General features: G+C 43.0%; 1 protein-coding gene and 1 pseudogene across 2 annotated transcripts in view; one reads left to right on the forward strand and one right to left on the reverse strand.

Moving 5' to 3' along the window:
* The window catches only part of FRAS1 (Fraser extracellular matrix complex subunit 1), a 438,553-nt gene that overhangs the window by 14,146 nt on the left and 403,706 nt on the right, over window positions 1–20,701 (reverse strand). Inside the window, exons 64-70 of the mRNA XM_084880389.1 lie at window positions 19,126–19,358; window positions 17,113–17,273; window positions 14,261–14,475; window positions 10,152–10,302; window positions 8,405–8,512; window positions 6,988–7,147; window positions 1,842–1,958 (exon numbers count right to left, since the gene is read on the reverse strand). Of these exons, the coding sequence (XP_084736515.1) occupies window positions 1,842–1,958; window positions 6,988–7,147; window positions 8,405–8,512; window positions 10,152–10,302; window positions 14,261–14,475; window positions 17,113–17,273; window positions 19,126–19,358 (1,145 nt within the window). The remainder of the gene's footprint in view (window positions 1–1,841; window positions 1,959–6,987; window positions 7,148–8,404; window positions 8,513–10,151; window positions 10,303–14,260; window positions 14,476–17,112; window positions 17,274–19,125; window positions 19,359–20,701) is intronic.
* On the forward strand, window positions 10,604–10,890 carry LOC311630973 (ATP synthase subunit epsilon, mitochondrial-like; annotated as a pseudogene). The gene has a single exon. The product of its transcript is annotated as an ATP synthase subunit epsilon, mitochondrial-like (transcript).

Genomic DNA, 20,701 nt, shown 5'->3' on the forward strand with positions numbered 1-20,701 from the left:
AAACTTTACTAACAGCATACTGTTGGCTGGAAGCCTTACGGATAACATAAACAGTTAAAACGTATGTCGTACATTTTATATATTATATGTGCTATTCTTACAACAAAGCAAGGTGGAGAAAGAAAATGTCAGTAAGAGAATCATAAGAGAAAATACTTCCTCCACTCCTCCCAAACTTCAGAGATCCTCGTGCAGAAAATAGAGCCAATCAAATATCCACTTTGTCCTCCTTACCTTCCCAATCCATGAATCCTCCCTCCACCTGTCTCCACGTACTGCTGCCTTCCTCTTCCAGTGGATGAGCTCTCTCTGCTTCTAGTGAAGGCCAGCCCTGTCCTGGTTCTGTCCCTGCTTTACTCCAAGACCTGGCTCTGCAGATTCCCCCCTCTCACAGCACCATCAAATTTCCCATCACAGACCGATAGGGTTATTCTCACCAGCATACACACATTCTAAAATACGTTCCAACCTAAAACACAAACAAAACCTCCCCTGACACCTCATGTTTCTAGCTATGGCCCTATCTCCCGATGTCCTTTACTCACTGTTTTCACTGTTGTCCCCAATTTTTGCCTCTCCCCTGAACCCATTCCAATCAGGCTTTATTTCCCTTAGTCCACTGAACCTGCCCTTTGTCTTCAATGACTTCCACATCACCAAAGCCAATGGCCAATTCAGACTCTTAATTTGAAAGCCATTCAAATTGTCTCCTCTTAGTAACAATGTCAAATTCTGTCCTCAGCATCTTTTCTTAGAAATGTTTCTAATTCACTTTGCTCAGCTCCTAGAAAGGGGGCATCGGGCAATAAACTGCCTGAGAGCAGAGGTTCCTTTAATCCCTGCTAGAATGTTCAAGTCCAGGCCAGAGTGAAGCACATAATAAGAACTGAGTAAGTACTGGTTGAATGAATGAACATAGATAAGACTCAGTCTCAGGTCTGAGGTGGGTCTGAGCTGATGCATAGTTGATTCTCTTTATTTGTGGTAATTATGGTCTGTAAAGCCACAGTGAACACTTGAGTTAGAAAACCCTGACCCTGCTTCTGGGGGGAAATACAGGACAGAGTTCCTGCAGCCTTGGGCCCAACATGGTCATCAACTGATTAACACCTGACTTGTTTTATGTGTGTTTCTGCTTAAAGACATCTTGGTATATATTGTTAATTCATTGACATAGAACTCATGGCAACAGCATTCAAAGTCACACCTGACATCCCCAAGGTGCATCACAGTCTTCCTGCACTTAGGAACACCAGATGGCCCTTCGGCACTCTACCTGAGAGCTATTTTAAGAGTGTGTGTGTGTGTGTGTGTGTGTGTGTGTGTGTTTTGTTGTTGTATTTTTTTTTTAATATTGATATCAGAGAGGAAGGGAGAAAGAGAAACATCAATGATGAGAATCATTGATCGGCTACTTCCTGCACGGCCCCTATTGGGGATGGAGCCCACAACCGAGCATGTGCCCTCACTGGGAATCAAACTGCGACCTCCTGGTTCGTAGTTCAACAACGATCAACCACTGAGCCATGTCAGCTGGGTGGGAGACATTTTAAACAAGGAAATCATCCATGAAAATGATAAGTATTCAAACATGGTACTAAACAGACTCTGAGAAGGACACCTATTTATAGTATGGGAGCTTAAACATGATCGCGGACCACTGCCTTGCTCAGCCTGAGCTGGGAATGTGTGTCAGGAGACTCGACATTTTGCCAATGTGCATGTTCTTAAATGACCATGAAAGCGACCCCCTCCCCCAGCCAAATTGGTTTTGGGATTACAAGTAACTGCTTTCCAGTAGGTAAATTCATTCCTAATGAAGATCGACACTATTTCCCTACCTTTCCGGGGCATGTGCGGTGCAGGCCAAAGGCTTCTCTCCTGGGTCGACCCACGGCTGTGTGGGCTGCACGGTGCAAGGGATCAGGAAGATGGTGTACTCCCCCGAGTAGTCCTTCCTGGAACACACAGAGCAGACTGCGGTTACGGGAAATAATTTACCGATTGCTCACCCAGAAACACACCCAGTCCCTGAACAGTCTAAAACTCCAGGAGTCCGCAAACACAATTTTCAGGAATTCATCACTGATCATTCTAATCTTCAGAGTACCAGCCAGGTGCTAAATAGAGCTACTTTCATCTATTCAAGTTCTTTTTGTGAGGAAAAGCTAGAAAGACACACTGTTTATAAAAACCTAACAGGCCCAGGTGAAGACAAAGCAGAACTGGCCACGTCCTGTAGATTCCCTAAACTTGTCGCAGTTTGATTTCTGTGTAATGTTTCCTGTTGACTGACACGCTGTGCAACGAATGCATCCTCAACTACAAAAGCTTTATTTATTAACATACAACCATGTCGGCTGCTGCTGCTGCTCTCACAGAAGAGGTGGCAAATGCCTACCTCCAGAGGAAGCCCTGAACTCCATTTCATTGGCATCCAGTCCTCTCCCAAGCTACAGCCTCATCGCTTTATGAAGCTGGAGAACAACATCACTTCTCATAGTAGAGTACTTCCTGGGAACGGCCCTGTTCACGGTGGGCACAGGATTCTGCAGGTCCCAGCACGGAGGGCATGGGCATTGGCACCCTCACCTACTTCACTTCCCACCCTTGCCATAGAGTAACAGTCCGGCCCTGGCAGGTTGCCCGGAAGGCAGCCAGACATCACAAGCTTCCGGGAGATTCTTCAAGGGCCTTGGGAGGCTGCCATCCATTGAGAGAAGAGCGCTGAGCTGTGAATCTTAATTTAGACTGCTGGGAGCAACCTGCAAACGGTTCTCACAGCCACATGTTTATCCTTTCACCGTTTCTTTTGTATTCTTTATATCTATTGCATACTAAAGTAATAGCAAAGATTTGGAAATACATACATACATACATACATATATAACTAAAACTTTTATAGGTCATCCTAGGGTCAGATTAGTGGAGTGGGCCTGGGTGGAACCCGGGAGATAGTCTAACCTGGGCTTGGCTTTGCCTCTGCTTTGGTTGTATGATTTTATTTATTTATTTATTTATTTATTTATTTATTTATTTATTATTGTTAATTCTCACCAGAAGAAATTTTTTTCCATTGATTATTTAGAGACAGTGGGAGTGGGGGAGAGAGAGAAACAACGATGTGACAGAGACACATTGATTAGTTGCCTCCCATATGGGCCCTATCTGGTGTGGGATCAAGCCTGAAACTGAGGTAACGTGTCCTTGACTGGAATTGAACCTGAGACCCTTGGGTCCTCGGGCCTATGCTTTAGTCACTGAGCAAAGCCAGCTTGGGCTGAATGTTTTTTTTTTTTGTTTTTTTTAAGATATTTTATTTTATTGACTTTACAGAAAGAGGAAGGGGGAGAGATAGAGAGATAGAAACAATGACAGAGAAACATCATCTATTGGCTGCCTCCTGAACACCCTCTACTGCGGATCGAGCCTGCAACCTGGGCATGTGCCCTGACCAGGAATCAAACCAGTCACCTCTTGGTTCATGGGTTAATGCTCAGCCATGAACCACACCAGCCAGGCCTCTTGTACGCGATGTTAGACAAACCATCAAATCTTCAGGGCTTAGTTTCTAGGGCCATTCATGCTCTGCCCTGAAAATCTATATGTCTGTATGTCTGCAGTTTTCCCATCTTCCTGTAAGGCCTGGAGCAGCAGAAAATGAAACCTTGTACACCATATTTGGAAGGCATGAACATTTACATGTATAAGGTGAATATTAATCCTTACTTAACAGAAACACCTAATTAGGCAGAACTCTCCTTGCCTGACCCTGGCTTCCAAAACGTCAGGCCAGACTTTTACTCAAACGCTATGGTGGCTCACACTAAAAGTCAAAGTCTACACTCTGGCCTACCAGGTCCACCCCCAGGCCTTACCCCATCTCCTTGCTTCATTATTGCCACGACCCTCCTCTGCTCCAGCCACTCTGGGCTCTGTGCTATTCTGCACATGTCAGAAATGCTGCCAGCTCAGGGACTTGGTCTGAAACCTCTTCCCCAGATAATCTGCAGGGCAAGCCTCTCCCTCCATCAAGTCTTTGTTCAGATGCACCTCCTGTGAGGCCTACTCTGAACATCCTAATTAAAATGACATTATCCCCTTCTCCTGAGTCCCCTTACCCTGCTCTATATCATTTTTTTTCTCACAGCACTCACCACCTCCTAACATGTTATACTTATATTTATATGTTATTCCTACTCCTGTGTCTTCTTACCCATAGTGCTGCATGCAGGGATATTTATTTTTTTCACTGACACATAGCAAAGGATTAATAAATATTTGTTAGACAAATGAATGCAAGACAAATTGCATGGTCTCTCGGGCTCACAGCCCCACTTTTCCCCATCCTTAAATACCATTTAAATTAATTTCTTCACTATCCCTGCCAATATGCCAAACACTGTCCTAGATGCAGGTCTTTAATCATACAGCTCTTTCCCCCTCCTTTGTAAAAACTAGACATTTCCCACATCAAAACCTGGAGCACCAGTTGCCCCACTTCCCCCAGGAAGCTGTGCTCAGCTCCCAGCCTATCCTGGGCTCTCCGTTCCCTGGACAACCATGGCCTTGGGCTTCTCTCACCGTGCACAGAGCACAGATTTGTGGTGTCGTTCTTCACTTTGAAAATGTTTCTATATATTTTATCTCCTTACTGCAAATAGAATCTCCTACGGGATGTTTATTTAGGACATATGTGTGCTAAAACCTACAGTTCTGGGGATTCAATAGAAAACAAGCATGTCTTTTACTCTTGGGAAGCTCACAATCTAGTGGAAAATGAGAGTCTATTTAGACCATTATAATATAACTAGAGGTCCAATTCATGAATTCATACACCGGTGGGGTCCCTTGGCCTGGACTGTGGAATTGAGCTGAAACTGGCTCTCTAACAATCCCTAAGGGGTCCCAAATTACCAGGCTGAGGGACCCCACCGGTGCACAACTGGGGCCAGAGGTTGGCCAGCCATGGGAGGGCTCTAAGGCATGTCCGGCTGGTCTAGCTCAGTCCCATTGGCTGGATCCCAGCAGCAAGCTAACCTACCAGTTGGAGTGTTTGCTCCCTGGTGGTCAGTGCACATCATAGCAAATGGTTGAGGTGCCTTAGCATATCATTAGCATATTATGCTTTAATTGGTTGGATGGCTGACCAGTCGACCGGACACTTAGCATATTAGGCTTTTATTATATAGGATGAGCTGGGTCATAGTTGAAGCTGGAACAAAGTGGGAACAAGGGGAGGGGAGAGTTGCTGGCACTGAAAAGGAGTCAGGGAAGGTATCACAGAGGGTCAGCATTTGAGCTGTGGCTCAGAGGAGTTGCAGTTTTATAAGAGGAAGTGGGAAATGCAGAGGTAGGGGGTACAGATGGGCTATGGGTTTAGGGCTTGGTAATATATTGAATGTGGTGAGAAGCCTGAATTTGAGATGAAGCTAGAAAGGAGGGGATGGCCTTGTACAAAGAATTGGACTTCAGTAGGTGGTGGGGAGTCGGCATAGGATTTAAAGAGGACAGTTTCTCAGCTATAAATTGGGACAAATTACATGCATAATCTCATGGTAATGATTTCAAAGGAATCATACCTACAAAAATATATGACAGAAGATCAAAAGTTTATGGTCCCAGCTGGGTAGCTAAGTTGGTTAGAGCATCATACCAATAAACACAAGGTTGTGGGTTCCATCTTCAGTCAGGGTACATACAGTAACCAACCAATGAATGCATAAATAAGTTAACAACAAATATCTCTCTCTGTTTCTCCCTCCTCTTCCTCTCTCTCAAAAGACCAAAAGTTTATAATTAAAGAAATCTTTTTGAAAATAATTCTTAGGGCAATATGTCACTTCTTAACTATAAGGTTAGAACAACATCTCCATGGCAAATATAGATCTTACTTTCACAGTCTATAACTTGGGGATAACATTATTTATGACAGACTTCTGGTTTCCCACTATTCTTCTCATGGTATTACTTTAAATTTTGTTTTTCCTATTTTCCCTTTTACAAATGAGATAATTTACTGTATCTATCCAATTTCTACTCTACCTCTGTGTTGGGTGTGAGAAGGAATACATATTATTATTTATTTTATAGGGCATTGGGACATAAGGACTAACATGTGAACCTAATAATCAGAGATCCTGAATTGTCCCTGCCTGAGGCAACTGGAATGAAATTCCTTTTTTACACTAAGGTCTTAGTGGGCACATTCCCCAGCTTTCCTTGCAGGCAGAAGAACCATATAATTAAATTCTAGCCAATGGAATGTGAGTAAAAGTCATGTATGCTTTGCCTGGTCTTACCCTTAGAATAAAGTGAATATTTTCCTATTTTTGTTTTATTTTGTTTTTCAGAAACTGATCTGAGCTATATTGCTTTCTTCTCTATTAGCCAGTGTTGTTTCTATCCATCCTCCTTTTAAAATAGAAATTAGATGACTGGATAAAAAGAATGTAGTGCAAACCTACCATGGAATACTACTTAGCTAATCATAAGAAAAAAAAAAATGAAATACTGCCATTTGCAACAATGTGGATGGATGTTGAGGATATGATGTTAAGCCAGAAATAAGTCAGACAGAAAAAGTCAAGAACCATATGATTTCACTCACATGTGGGATATACAATAAAACTGAAAGCAACAAATAAACAAACAAGAAAAATGAAGAAAAACTCATAGACACAGATAATAGGTATAGTGGTTACCAGAGGGAGGGAGGGAGGGTGAGGGATGGGTGGTAAAGCGGGACAAATATATGGTGACAGAAAAAGATTTGACTTTGGGTGGTGGGCACACAATTCAACCTACAGATCATGTAGCACAAAAATGTACCTTGAAACCGATAATTTTATTAACCAATGTCACTCACATAAATTAAAAAAGAAAGAAATCTAGCCTTTGAAAAAAAGCCCTATTTCCCAAGCTGCTCCTAAAAAGATCTGCAAACATGTCGGTCCTACCCGTGAGCATCTCTAACCCTGTATTCACCTGTTGTAAGAGCTTGTGGCTCTCCAGAGCTGATAAGGAGAATCAAAGGTCTGTGCACTCCACAGGAGCTGCAGGCCAAATTCCATTCCTCCCAGGTGGTCTGGAGTCATTATGAAAGACTTCACATCCGGCAGGGTGTGGTGCTCCATCACAAACTGTCCTATTCAAAGGGAAAGCACATGCTTACTTGTGAGCTTTAGCATACTTACAGAGATGTCATTCACATCTTAGAACTGAATTGGTAGTCTTCAGTGACACTATTAAGGTAATATCCATTCTCTTGCCCTTAGAATATATTCTAATCTGATGGAGAAAGCATAGTACCTCTCCTCAGTCCATCATCCTACTTGTGAAGGCCATTATGACCATAGAGATTTGTACATAATACGAATGTGCCTTGTGGAAATGGGGCTGATGAGTACATCCATAATAGTAAGGGTCCTTATGTGATAATCCACATTGAATACACTTAACATTGGATTCCAACCGACATGTTTCTTAAACATAGAAAGGTCTTGGTGGTTTATAAATAGAAATACCAAATTTGGATTAAATAGTATCTCATTTAGCACCACTCAAATCCTTGGTGGAGGGAGACAATTATAAATTGGATTAAAAAGGCAAATGTTACTCAGCAAGGCACCTTTATTCTTAAAACTGCAGTCATATGGTGTCATGAATAAACAAAAGTAGGAAGACTATTCTAGATTAAAAGAAACTATATTAAAAGACAACAATTAAAATATAACTTGAATCTTGATTGGGTTCTTCCTTTTATATAAACAGATATAAAATAAATATAAACTCATATAAAAACAAGTAGAAAAGACATTTGGGGTACAATGGGAAAATAAGAATAGGGACTTGATATCATTGGAGCAAGTCAATATCTTGGATAATGTCATGCTACTATGATGTGTAGGAGAATGTCCTTGTTTTCAGAAGAGGACTACTGAGGTACTTGGGTAACTTGACATGCAGCCTGCCATATGTTGTGACAAAAAATGTGTGTGCATGTTTGTATGTGCACACACACATAGCAAAAGGTTAACAACTACTGAATTTGCTTTTAATTGTTCTGATCTTTAACCTTTTCTCTATATTCAAAATGTTTTTTAATAAGAAGCTGAGGAGAGCCCTGACTAGTATGGCTCAGTTGGGTGGGCATTGTTTGCTACCCTGAAAGGTTGCTGGTTCAATTCCCAAGAAGGGTTTTAGGCTCGATGTCCTGTAGGGGGTGTGCAGGAGGCAGCCGATAGAAGTTTCTCTCCCTCTCTCTAAAAGTCAATAAAATTAACAAACAACAACACACAACAAAATAAAATAAAATAAAATAAAATAAAATAAAATAAAATAAAATAAAATAAAATAAAATAAAATAAAATGAAGTTGAGGAGAACAACAGCCCTGACATTACCTCTGAATTTGGCATGGGTCTTGAATTCAATGACGAGTCGGCCATCCTCTCGAATATAGATTCTTAATATCTGAAGCCTTGCTGAGAGCACGCTGTCTGTCTGGATTCCTAGGCAGGCAACCGTACACAAAGCATCCACGTTAGGGTGTGGAGAAGACCTCCCGGACAGTAACCTACGTGGGAGTTTCCCCCGTGACACCTCTAAGTAAAAATACAGTTTTTGAATGTAGCTTAAGGAAAAGATTATATATTCACATAAACATAGAATCTATATAGAAACGTTTGCCAATAAAATATCTCTAAACATCTGGACAGTTCATTCTACTTCGTTCTTTTCCACAGTTCCTGTAAGTGCCACTGGCCCAGATGCAGGGCCTCCAGCCCAGAGCTCGGAAACAAGTGGTTCCTAAAACGTCTTATATCAGCTTTCCTCCAGGATGTGGTTACAACACATCTGCTTCACAGTGTAGTTTCTGCTGCCCTCCAGGATACCTTTTAGGACTTAACAAAACCCTAAACAAAGTCTTGGTGCTTATACTCAGTATTCAAGCCAATGAAGAATGAAAGGTTAGCCTAGAAAGCCAGATACAATGGCATGGCATGAGTAAGCTATAGCTTCAGCAAGCGCAATCATGATACCAAGGAGTTCAATTCAGCCAAAAATTAAAGCATAACCAAAGAAAGGGGAGAAAATGTTAAAGACAACAAACCAAAGCTCAAGGACTTAGCTAACCCCAAGTAAGAAAACTTCCTGAAGTTATTTTCCTATGAGACATATATGGAAATAAGTGATTTGAGCTTAAATCATTTAACAGAAGAACGGGCTATACTTTCCATGACTAGAAATGAGGCCCACGTAAAGAAAGCTCCTGTAGTCTTTTAGCATGTCTGCCTCAGATCCAGTGAAATCACCCCTGGGAAGAGCGGAGGGAGAGTGAGAGCAGGAGAAGGAAGGGAAATGAATTGGGCGTAATTTTTGAAGTCTAGGACATGGAAAATGGGAAAAAGGCAAAAAATAACAGACCCACTGGAGTGAAGGGAGGGGGGATCATGCAGTTTTAAGGGACATTCATGTGGCAGCAGTGGGAGAAGGTGGGTGGGGGGACATGAGTAAGGCGTGAGCTCCCAGCTGAGGGGCTGTCACCAATCCAAGCCTGAGGTGAAGGTCATTTTTAAAAATTCAGCATTGAAATGCCTGAAGTAATAGTAGGATTAAAGTCTTGCTCTCGCTCTCGCTCTCGCTCTCTCTGCTTTTAAGAGTGCCACAAGAGAGCAAACAACTCTAAGCCAGACAAATAAAGTGAGCTAAGTGGCTTTTGATATATGTTTCGATTTCCATATATCTAATTTGAAGACTCCTTTTGCTCCTTAAATGTGAATCCCACCATTTTTAGTTAAAAAGAGAATGAACATGATTACGCTCCAAAAGAACATACATCCCTTGGGATCCTAACGGGCAGTAAGGACCCATCTGTCACTTGCCATCCTTTACTCTGGGCCCCTCGCCACCTGCGCCCAATTTTTCAGCCCTGGAGGTCTTCCAGCATCAACATCATCAACACGGATGGACCTCCTTCTTTTTCAGGAACCACAGATTTACACTGCCCAGACTCCAGGCAGTTCTCCTTGCACTGGACATAGAACAATAGGATGAAGAATGCAGCTTCTATTAAAAGACAATATTTATTTTTTCTCTTAATCTTGCTGGAGCATAAGGTGGGAACAGTGAAGATGCCAGTGGGTGTACCTGTTCTCCAGAGAACAGTGTCATAGAAGAAGGAAAACTCCATCTCGGTGTGGTGCTCCAAGGAGGCCCAGCCCCTGGGGGCCGTCACGTAGATGTAGGACACATAGAGGGGCACGTGCACGGTCAGGAACGACTGGGCCGAGTCTCGCACCTGCCAAGCAAACGGAGTGCACACAGGGAGGTTATTTCTTCCCTGGGTAAAAAGGCAGACGGCTATCACACCTCAGTTCAATCTCCACTCCCTCAGTCACTCACTCAATAATTATTCACCCAAGTGCCCATGATTGTGGCAGGGACCAGGCAAAGGAGCTGGGCCCTCAAAGTGGAAAGAGCTAAATGACTGCCCTTATGGAGCCCACAGTCTAGTAAGGAAGATACATCAACTTAAAAAATAAATAAAGGATTGAGGCATCCTCACGATTAGGTCAAACTATCCTCCCTCTCGCGGCATCATGGTGGCTTACTGGTGACAGGCCGGACTCAGCAATATCTGCTACTCCCAGATCTGTGCAAAAGCAGTGAGGGATGCACCGAAAACTGAATTCCAAAGCAGGCGCAGAGAAGTCTTCTGGCAGCAGTGTCAAAATTGTGAAAGTGAAGGAGGAATAATGTGCCCTGCCTAAAGCTGGAAGTGCTACATTTTCAAGGTGAAGAGGTGTGGGCACAGGTTATGCAGATTGAAAACGATCTCACTTCATGGGGAAAATAACACCTGTCTTATGGATGGATTGACAATGCCAATAAACTGAAACATGCTTCCCTAGACAGACAAACAAACAAACAAACAAACAAACAAACAAATAAGGGATGGGAAGTGGCCAGGGTGCTTCCTAGGCAGGGTAATCGGGGAAGGCTTTTCTGAGGAGGTGACACTTGAACGAAAACTTTTAAAGAGTGAGAAGGAGCTTTGTTTTCCACTGTTCAATTGCTGAAAGCCTTGGCTGAGATTTTACAGTTTCACAGCTATTCCTAAAGGGTTGAACACACAGACCTAGGATGTACTGTCGGTACACAGCAGCCCCTCATGGACTGTACTTTCCAGTGACCTGTAGGAGAGCCTGAATTAACCCCACGCGGGAAATGCCCAGGTCCGGATCCCAGGGATGAATGTGTGGCTGACTTGGATGTTTCAGTGAGCACTCGCAGCTCATTTATAGGAAACTTACCGACGGCTCAGAGCTGCGTATGCTTGGATAATTTGCCATCTCATACAACGCTGTGTTGAAATAACTTTGAAAAGGTAGAATATCGTACTTCCTAAGGGAATTCCTGTTTTCATTTTACCATGCAATGAACAAAAACTGGATGGAAAGATAACATGAGCAGAAGGCTTCACGTGGAGGCTAAGTGCATATGTGTGCATGAGTGGGGAGTTGGTTTATTCATTTTAAAATGTTTTTTTTTATTAAAAAATATATTATATATATATTATTGATTTTCCACAGAGAGGAAGGGAGAGGGATAGAGAGCTAGAAACGTCAATGAGAGAGAAACATCGACCAGCTGCCTCCTGCACAACCCCTACTGGGGATGTGCCCGCAACCAATGTACATGCCCTTAACCGGAATCGAACCTGGGACTTTTCAGTCTGCAGACCGATGCTCTATCCACTGAGCCAAACCGGTTTCGGCTATATTTCTTTTATAACAAAAAATTTAGTCTAGCTGAAACTGGTTTGGCTCAGTGGATAGAGCGTTGGCCTGTGGACTGAAAGGTCCCACGTTTGATTCCGATCAAGGGCATGTACCTGGGTTGCGGGCACATCCCCGATAGGAGGTGTGCAAGAGGCAGCTGATCGATGATTCTCTCTCATCAATGTTTCTAACTTTCTATCCCTCTCCTTTCCTCTCTGTAAGAAATCAATAAAATATATTTTAAAAAAAATTTAGTCTAAAATAATTTTAGTTTTTCACTGGCCAAATACACTATGGAAATTATACATTTTTTTTGTTTGAAAATACAAATGTAGGGTGTTTCCATGAGTAAATAAGAAAAGAGGCAAATGCTTTATTATTTAGGACATTAAACTTTATTTTTCTAAAGTATTCTTTTCATATTCAATGTTGTCAGGAATTTAAAATTTGGCACTGAATTTTTCCAAAGACTCTACTTCCATATTCACTGAGAATCCAAATGAATGGGTTCCTGTTTCTAAATGAATATGGAATTATTCTATAAGTGAATAATTCCATATTCGTTTAAAAATCTCTGATAGTAGAATTTCCATAATTTCTTGAGATAATGGGCAAAATTAATTTTTCCTCCTCTGTTTCTGTTTATTCTCCTTCAACCTTCATATTAATTAATAATTTTTAAAAAGAAAAACATCCCTGATTACTGTTACTGTATAGTTATTTTGTGCCAGATGTGTTAGATGTCTTCTCATATTGAGATTATTAGTGACTATTTCAGTGGCGGTTCGGAGAGGTTATGTTTCATTTAAGTCTATTGATATTTGACAAAGATATGAAGTAGGGCTTGGTTCTAAGTTCTATAGTCTTTCAAACATTTATCAGCTGCTTCAACTATTTTTAAAGAAACAGACAATGGCCCAGCCAGAGTGACTCAGTTGGTTGAGCATCATCCTGTGCATTGAAAGTCTGCTGGTTTGATTCCCGGTCAGGGCACATACCTGGGTTGTAGGTTTGATCCCCAGTTGGAGAACATACGAAAGGCAACCAATCAATGTGTTTCTCTCTCTTTCTCTCTGTCTCTTTTTCTCTCCCTTCCTCTCTCTCTCTAAGCATGTTTTTGGGAGGATTAAAAAAAAAACAAAAAAAAAAACGGACAATGATGAAGTATTTCTATGTATATATTCTTCCTATGTTGGTTTAAGAAGTGGGACATATAAGATTCTTATCTTTGAGATTTTCAAGCATAGTCTGAACAAAATAGCCTGAAACATAATCAAAGTAAAATCATAAAGAAAACTAACTTTTGAGGGGCCTGGGAAGAACCAATCATTCAGTTTTGCATTTTCAAAAGTGAATGGAGGTTATAGAATTGCAGTGATAAAAAGAAAACGTAATCATGCCTTAAAATTCTACTCAGTAGAGGGCAGTAGTGTACATAAAATGCAAGTTAACCAAAATGAGAGGCACCGCAAACAAAACAAACTTGATGCAAAGGCACTTTTCCAAAATGCTTAGTCTAACTCCCTCTACAAGCTCCCTCTGTCAGTGTGGTTAAACCTGATTTAAAATGAAGACCACGTGTAATTTTCAGTTCATTGAGAACATACTTTAGAATTATTTTCCCCATGAGTATGCATTAGTCTAGTCTCTTTGATATAACGGCCCCCCAAGTGACTTCTTGCTGTAAAATTTTCCTTTGTCACTATGTTTAATGACTATTAAAAAGGGTCTGTATTTACAAGTGTTGTCAGTTTTGAATAGATATAAAATCAAGGTGTTTTTATTTATTTTATTTTATTTTTTAATATATTTTATTGATTTTTTACAGAGAGGAAAGGAGAGGGATAGAGAGTTAGAAACATCGATGAGAGAGAACTATCGATCAGCTGCTTCTTACACACCTCCTAGTGGGGATGTGCCCGCAACCCAGGTACATGCCCTTGACCGGAATCGAACCTGGGACCTTTCAGTCTGCAGGCCAATGCTCTATCCACTGAGCCAAATCAGTTTTGGCAAAATCAAGGTGTTTTTAAAAATTATCTCTCCCTTAGTCTTAGGATGACAGTGTTCTACTTACCTGTCATTTTGACTCATTTCCCCAGGTGGGGAAGGGAACACTCTACCATAGAATATAAATCTTTTTGGCTTTCCAAAATATACTCAGGAAAAAAAACATACATTCTCAGAAAAGTAAGCATTCGATTTTTATATAAACAAACTGTGCCAGACAGTAAGCTTTTTCCACATTAATGTGAACATTTTCCATACCATGCGTCCAATTAGTAGATTTAGAGGACTCTCTCTGGCGGCACTACCCCTGAGGTCTCACTTGCCGGACTTACACAGACTCCCTTAGTTCGCTGGCCCTGTGCTGGGAGCCACTGGATGGAAAGTGCTAACTGAAGCGATTTAGGAACGAGCAGGTTTCACAGGGCACCCAGAGCACGGCCTTCAGACAAGCCTCAGTGCACCCACCTGGAAGTCGGCCGTGACGGACCCCCCGCAGACGTCAATTAGCTCGGTCATGTCATAATAGGCATCAAAGGTCCAGACGCAGCTCTTCAGGTTGAGGTGTTTGTAGAGCTGGATGGTCTTGGGCTCCCGGACACTGGGGTCAAACTGGAAGGGGCGGTCATAGCCAGGCCCCATGGCCGTGCTGTCGTAGACCTTGTCGTCCAGGAACCCTGTTTCTGTGGGAGATGGGGGACAAGAAACAGTAACCCAGTGTGCCCTCGCTGGCTGCCCAGGAGCTGGGTGGGGAGAAGGGAGACGTTCCTCTAGATCAGGGGTCTTCAAACTACGGCCCGCGGGCCACATGCAGCCCCCAGGGGAGTCTGATCCTGCCAGCCAGGTTTTTTGGGCAGTGAGCGCAGCCGAGGTGTTACAGTAGGAATTAGTAGTTCATATAGTCCGGCCCTCCAGCTCTCTGAGGGACTGTGATCTGGCCCCCACTTTAAAAAGTTTGAGGACCCCTGCAGAGTTTTCGCTCCATCTGAGACTCTATTTTATATATATATTATATATGTATGTATATATATATATATATAATTGATTTCAAAGAAGAAGGAGAGGGAGAGTGTTAGAAAAATCAATGATGAGAGAATCATTGATCGGCTGCTTCCTGCATGCCCCCTACTGGGGATTGAGCCCGAAACATGGGCATGTGCCCTTGACTGGAATCAAAGCCGGGACCCTTCAGTCCACAGGCTGACTCTCTATCCACCGAGACAAACTAGCTGGGGCAGTCTCTGTTAATAGAGCAACCCAGGACTCCTAACACACACAAGAAGCAGATGGGCATTGGTTAGCTGCCTGCTGCCATGTGTGCCTGGGTTGATAGACGCCTCTAAGGGGCTGCAGGAACCTGGGCGGGGGGGGGGGGGGGGGGGGGGGAAAGGGGAACAAATGATACCATAAATGAAGAGCTCAGCTCGGTGGCCCTGCTTATCTTGGACAAGGAAACAAATTGAAACTTTGTCACACCTGGCAAGTCTGGTTCTGTGCTTCTCAGTCAGGTTTGAATAGATATGAGTGGTGCCTCTCAGAATATGAAGAAATGGGTTTACTATATGGATAATCTGTTGATGAGTTATTATTTTTCTAAGACCAATTTTTAAAGACTGATTTTTATAAAATAGCTTTTATGAAAAGCCAACAAACATCTGTCTATGCCTTGTCCACCCCACAAAGTCCCTGAACTCTTAGGGGAAAAAGGTCTTAATTTTGGGTTAATGAGTAAATAGTTCGCTAATGATGTCTGACTAAACCTTCCCCGCCACAGGCAAAAATTATTGGATCAAATGCTGCCAAGCAACTGAGCTACTTTAAATTAATGAAGACCTTTATGTAGAATATTAGGGTTGAGATTTTTAGAGTACTAAAAGAACTCTAGTATTCTGAAAAAGTGGATGCATTCCTTCAGCACCCAATCTGGACTAGGATTCCCCAGGAGGACTAGGATCTCAATTCACTTGTGTTGAATTTAATGATTTGAGTAGGAAGAGGTGCAAACTTTCTCTAGCTACATACGTGGAGCGATTAAGCTTTCATGTGTAGCTCAGTGACTTGGGAATAATTTACACTCAACTGATTTCTACTGTATGAAGACCATCACTAAACAAAGTGATGCTTAATGAATATGGGAAGGGACTGGGTTCTTGGTAGAGTAATGGCTGCTGTGGGAGAGGCATCATGCCAGCCGTCAGCTCCCCTGGGTCTGTGTCAGCCACAGAGCCACTCAGCCCGAGGTCACGCCCTGGCTGGGCCGGCCAGCATCCAGTGACTGAGCAAGGCGGGTAGAAAGGTCTGTCCCTTGGGGCTGACAATAGGACAAGTGAGACTGGTGGGTTCTCTCCAAAGCTCCCTGAAGAGCTAGCTAGTCCAGGCTTCATCAGCTGGATTTCTCTCTCTGTCCAATCCTGCTTCCTCCCCTTCCCTTTCATCTTGGTCCCTGACTCCATCTCTGCTCCTGCTCCTGGAGAACCCATCCTAGAACAGGTAACATCTGCGCTTGAGCTTCCTAAAGAGGCAGTGGTAATGCGATTTATGGGCACAGAGCATAACATGCTCCTAAAGGGGAGGGAAAGAACGAAAATGTAACACAGTTGGTGCTTTAAAAGCGCCAGTGCACTTAAGTCAGTTAGAGAAAGACAAATACCAAATGATTCCACTTGTTTGTGGAACCTAAAGAATAATATAAACAAACAAACAAAGCAGAAACAGACTCCTAGATACCAAGAACAGACTGATGGTTGCCAGAGGGGAGGAGGCTTGGAGGACTGGGTGAAAATGTGACAGGATTGAGAAGTACAGATCGGTAGTTACAAAATAGTCAGGGGAATGCAAAGCATGGCACAGGGAATATAATCAATAATGTTGTAATAACTACCTGTGGTGCCAGGTGGGTAATAGAAATATCAGTGGGAACACTTTGTAAAGTATATGATTGGTTAACCACTATGCTGTACATCTGGAACTAATACAAAATAATATTGACTGCAAACTGTAGATAAAAAAATAAGAGAATAAATTAAAAAAAAATGCTAATGCATTTAATCCTCACCTTCCCTTGGGGAGGACCAGCTATTTTTGTGCAGTAGTATAGGTAGTGGACGAAGGATGGGAATCTAATTCGGTTTGATTCCAAAGTCCCTGGTTTTTCCTATTCATGCCCCTGTCTGAGCTGATTAGGTTTGGTTGCCTGCTGAGAAGGAAATCCACTAACCCTGTGTGTCATGGGTCTGGGGAAACATGATGAGCAGGGTTCACTCAGCCAGGCCACTGCACTGGGCAGGAGCGGGTAAGCCAGCACGGAAGGCATCTCTCACCTGAGACGCCTCTCAGATCGCGGGCGGTGACGAGATTGGAGCAGATGTGCTGGTGTCTGTAGATGGACTCGGACAACAGGAAGTGCAGGTTGTGCAAGGGCATGGTGGAGATGAGGGGCAGCATTCCATCCTGGTGCGGGATCTGCACCGAAATGTGGATTCTAAGTGGGGGAGAGGGCAGAACCAACTGTTTAGGTGCATGCTGTAAGCTGTCCACAGGGTCCATTTCTTTCTCCAAACCCACTGTGTCTTCACCAGCGAATTTCCCAATTTTTTGTTTTGTTTTGTTTCCCGAAGCTTTCCATGTTGTAAGATTTCTCGCTGAACATGAGGGTCTGAGGCACACAATGGGTTGTTTTCTTCTCCCAAGAAATCCTTCAGCCTTCAGACGCAGGACTGATAGCAATCAAGAGGTATAGATTTTTTTTTTGTTCAATACAAGGAAAGATAACATTACAACCACAAATTACTTTAAAGCTTTCTTTTGCTTTACACGGAAGCTTTGTTTTCTCAGAAGCCAAAGCTGAATGACCACGGGCTTTCGGTGCTGAGGGCTATAGGCTTTCCTTCTGTCACAGTGAGTGGGAGGGGGTTGATCAGGGGTCAACATGCATGTTTCTTTAAAAAATATGTTTTAAAAGTAAACATTAAAATAAAAGACATCATTGAGCTCTCACACGCTAAGGCCGATATCTCTATCCAAGAAATACCTTCGAGTAATAATATTCTACTCATCCTGTGCCTCCCCAGCCGAAAGACCTTCCCCCTGCTCACGGGCCTCAGTGGGCAATACACTCTCCTGTGGTCTACATTCGTCAGCCTCTGAGTGCCTTTGCACTGGAGAGTCTGTAACTTATCTATACTGGCTGCTATTTCTTGTATGTTTCCCTGCCTCCCCACTCTGAGGACCAGACCATTTCCTTCGCTTCCTTTGTTTCTCTAGAGCACGCAGTCTACCACTCTAAATAAAATATAAGCCTAATAAATATTGGTTGAGACTGCACCACAGTGGACCTGTACTTACAGGCTGTGTGTGGGTTTTTTTTGTTTTTTTTTCATTGTACAAGTTTAAATTTTCAGAATGTTTATGGAGGTGCATTTTGAGTTTTACAGCTAATCTTTCAGAGCAAAGACCACATTTATAAGAGCAATTAGAATTCTGGGACATGAACAGGATGGCTCCTGGTCAGGAGTGCCCTGGGTACTTCTGTTAATGCTTTTTAACAAAGATAAAGTTTATTCTGTTAGAACAAAAGAAGGATTTGCCTAAATTTAGCTATATATTCAAATCTGTTCCCCCCCCCCCCATGCAAATGAGCCCCTTTCCCTGAACTCAGTTGCTCATAAAGGCACACATATAAACACTGTGAAGTTTAATGAATATGTGCAACACACATCAATTCTTTTTCTTTTTTCTTTTTTTCTTTTTTTTTGCTATGCAAAAATGAAAGTATTCATCTTTCATCAAAATCAGGTGGCACAGGGAAATATAAAAGCACATATATCCTCTGTGGTGCCAAGAAGCAATGATCTAAGCACAGGGGGTACAAAATAAACACTCACGGTCCCTGCCCTCACCATCTACCATCGGAACAGAGAGAGAATGAAAGAGGCACATGGGTGCCAGGAGAGCTGGAAGGAGGCTCTTCCCAAAAGAAATGGGAGGAGATGATGAGAAGTTCCTAAAAGATATCCCCTGAGCCAAGTCTAGTAGGACAGCGAGATCTAACTACACTGAGTGGGAGAGGAAGGGGGAGCTGGGGTCAGGAGCAGCAGCATGGCTGGGCACACCACCTGAAAGAGTTTGAAGCCCTGGGGAAGTTGCAGTGATTCTCTGCGGTGGACTGGCAGGGGAAAAGGTCTAGGACAGGCCAGAGGCCAGAAAGTTTTTCGGAAGCCTGCCTCACCTCTCCACCTGTTTTGCTAAAGCGTACCTCTCAGACCCGCCCTGCCTAGAGGACTCACAGAGAAGCGCTCTCAGCCCCGTCACTGTGGAAAGCACACCGGCCTGACCTGTTCGGATGCTCCTTGTGCCTGACATCCAGGTATTTCAAGGTTGCGATGAAGGACTGGGCCTGGAAGCCTCGGGCTGTCCCCGCCACCACGGGGGTGTGGCAGATGGCGCTGTCCGTCCCGATGGTAACGATGTTGCTCCTTAAGGGGGTGCCCACGTGACCCACTTTGTCTACGGCCTTCGCCACACAACGCACATGGAACCTCCGGCTGAAGTAAATGCTATCCAGGACCTACCGGGAAGAATGAAACACCTCAGACAAGGGTACACTATTTAAGCTGCTCCTTCACATGCATCTTCTGGATGATATGACACTAGTTCCTGATACCAGATAATCTGTGAAGACAATTCATCATCCACCCACCCACCCACCCTCCCACCACTTAAGTGAGACTTTCTCCCAGGAGCCAGGCACTATGGACAGAATGGTGAGTACTTATAACCTAATTCAGTAAGCCAGACAACAAGCAAGTAGACAGACGTGGAGCAAGAGTGACCAGAGATGACTGGTTACGAGTGACATCCTGTTCTCTTTATCTGTTAGGTTCTGCATAAGAACCTCTCTGCTGAGTGAAATAAGCCAGTCAATGAAAGCAAAACACCACATGATCTCACTCATTTATGGCTAATAAGGAACATTATAAACTGATGAACAAAAAAATAGATACAGAGACAGTATAGCAACAAACAGACTGTCAAATTACAGTGGGGAGGGTAGGGAGATAGGGGGAGAGAAGAGATCAACCGAAGGAAGGACTTGTATGCATGCATATAAGCAAAACCAATGGACGCAAAACTCTGGGGAGGGAGGGCATGTATGGGAGTGGGGGTGGGGTGGGGATTGGTCAGATATGTACACATATAATACCTTAATAAAAAATGAAAGAAGAAAAAAAAAAAGAAATGCTAAAGGGACTATTATCATGACAAGAAAAAACAAACAAACAAACAAACAACAACAACAAAAAACACTTCTCAACAGGTTTCCAGCCCTTCTAGCAAGAGTCATTGGCCTCCAAGTCAAGTTTGCTTCAGGCTTGGTGCCTGGATACAGAGGAGAGATGCTTCCTTCCCAGGAGTTCCTAGTTTTCTAATTCTTTCTCTCCTTCAACCCCCATCTAACGACCACAACATAGCTTAAAGCTGGGAACTTGGCTACTGACACCGACTGGCCTTTGGAGGTCTTCCTACAGATTCTCTCATGCTCCCAGACATATAGAGGCTACAGAGGGCTTAACTCCGCCAATGCAGAGGCAGCGTGGTCACCAGGATGCTTAGGTTATGTGCGCACACAGAGAAGCAAACAACAGGAATAGTTAATTGGCAGTCCTGTGTGCCACAGACCTCCCACAGAGCAAGCATACAAACTTATAAATTCTACCCATGAAAACAATTTTCACTGAAGTCTATTAAAAATTAAAGAAGATCTTTCCCATTAAAATTTTTAATTAGCTGCCAACGCCTTATTTGTTTATTTATACATGGACTGAGTTCAGAAGGGATTTGAGGCAGCTTACCAAAATGCATAAAATACAATGATATTAAATAAATAATTGAAGAAATAGAAAGAGAGCA

The sequence above is a fragment of the Pipistrellus hanaki genome, assembly GCF_964339955.1.
Source record: "Pipistrellus hanaki genome assembly, chromosome: 1".
Classification (NCBI taxonomy): domain Eukaryota; kingdom Metazoa; phylum Chordata; class Mammalia; order Chiroptera; family Vespertilionidae; genus Pipistrellus; species Pipistrellus hanaki.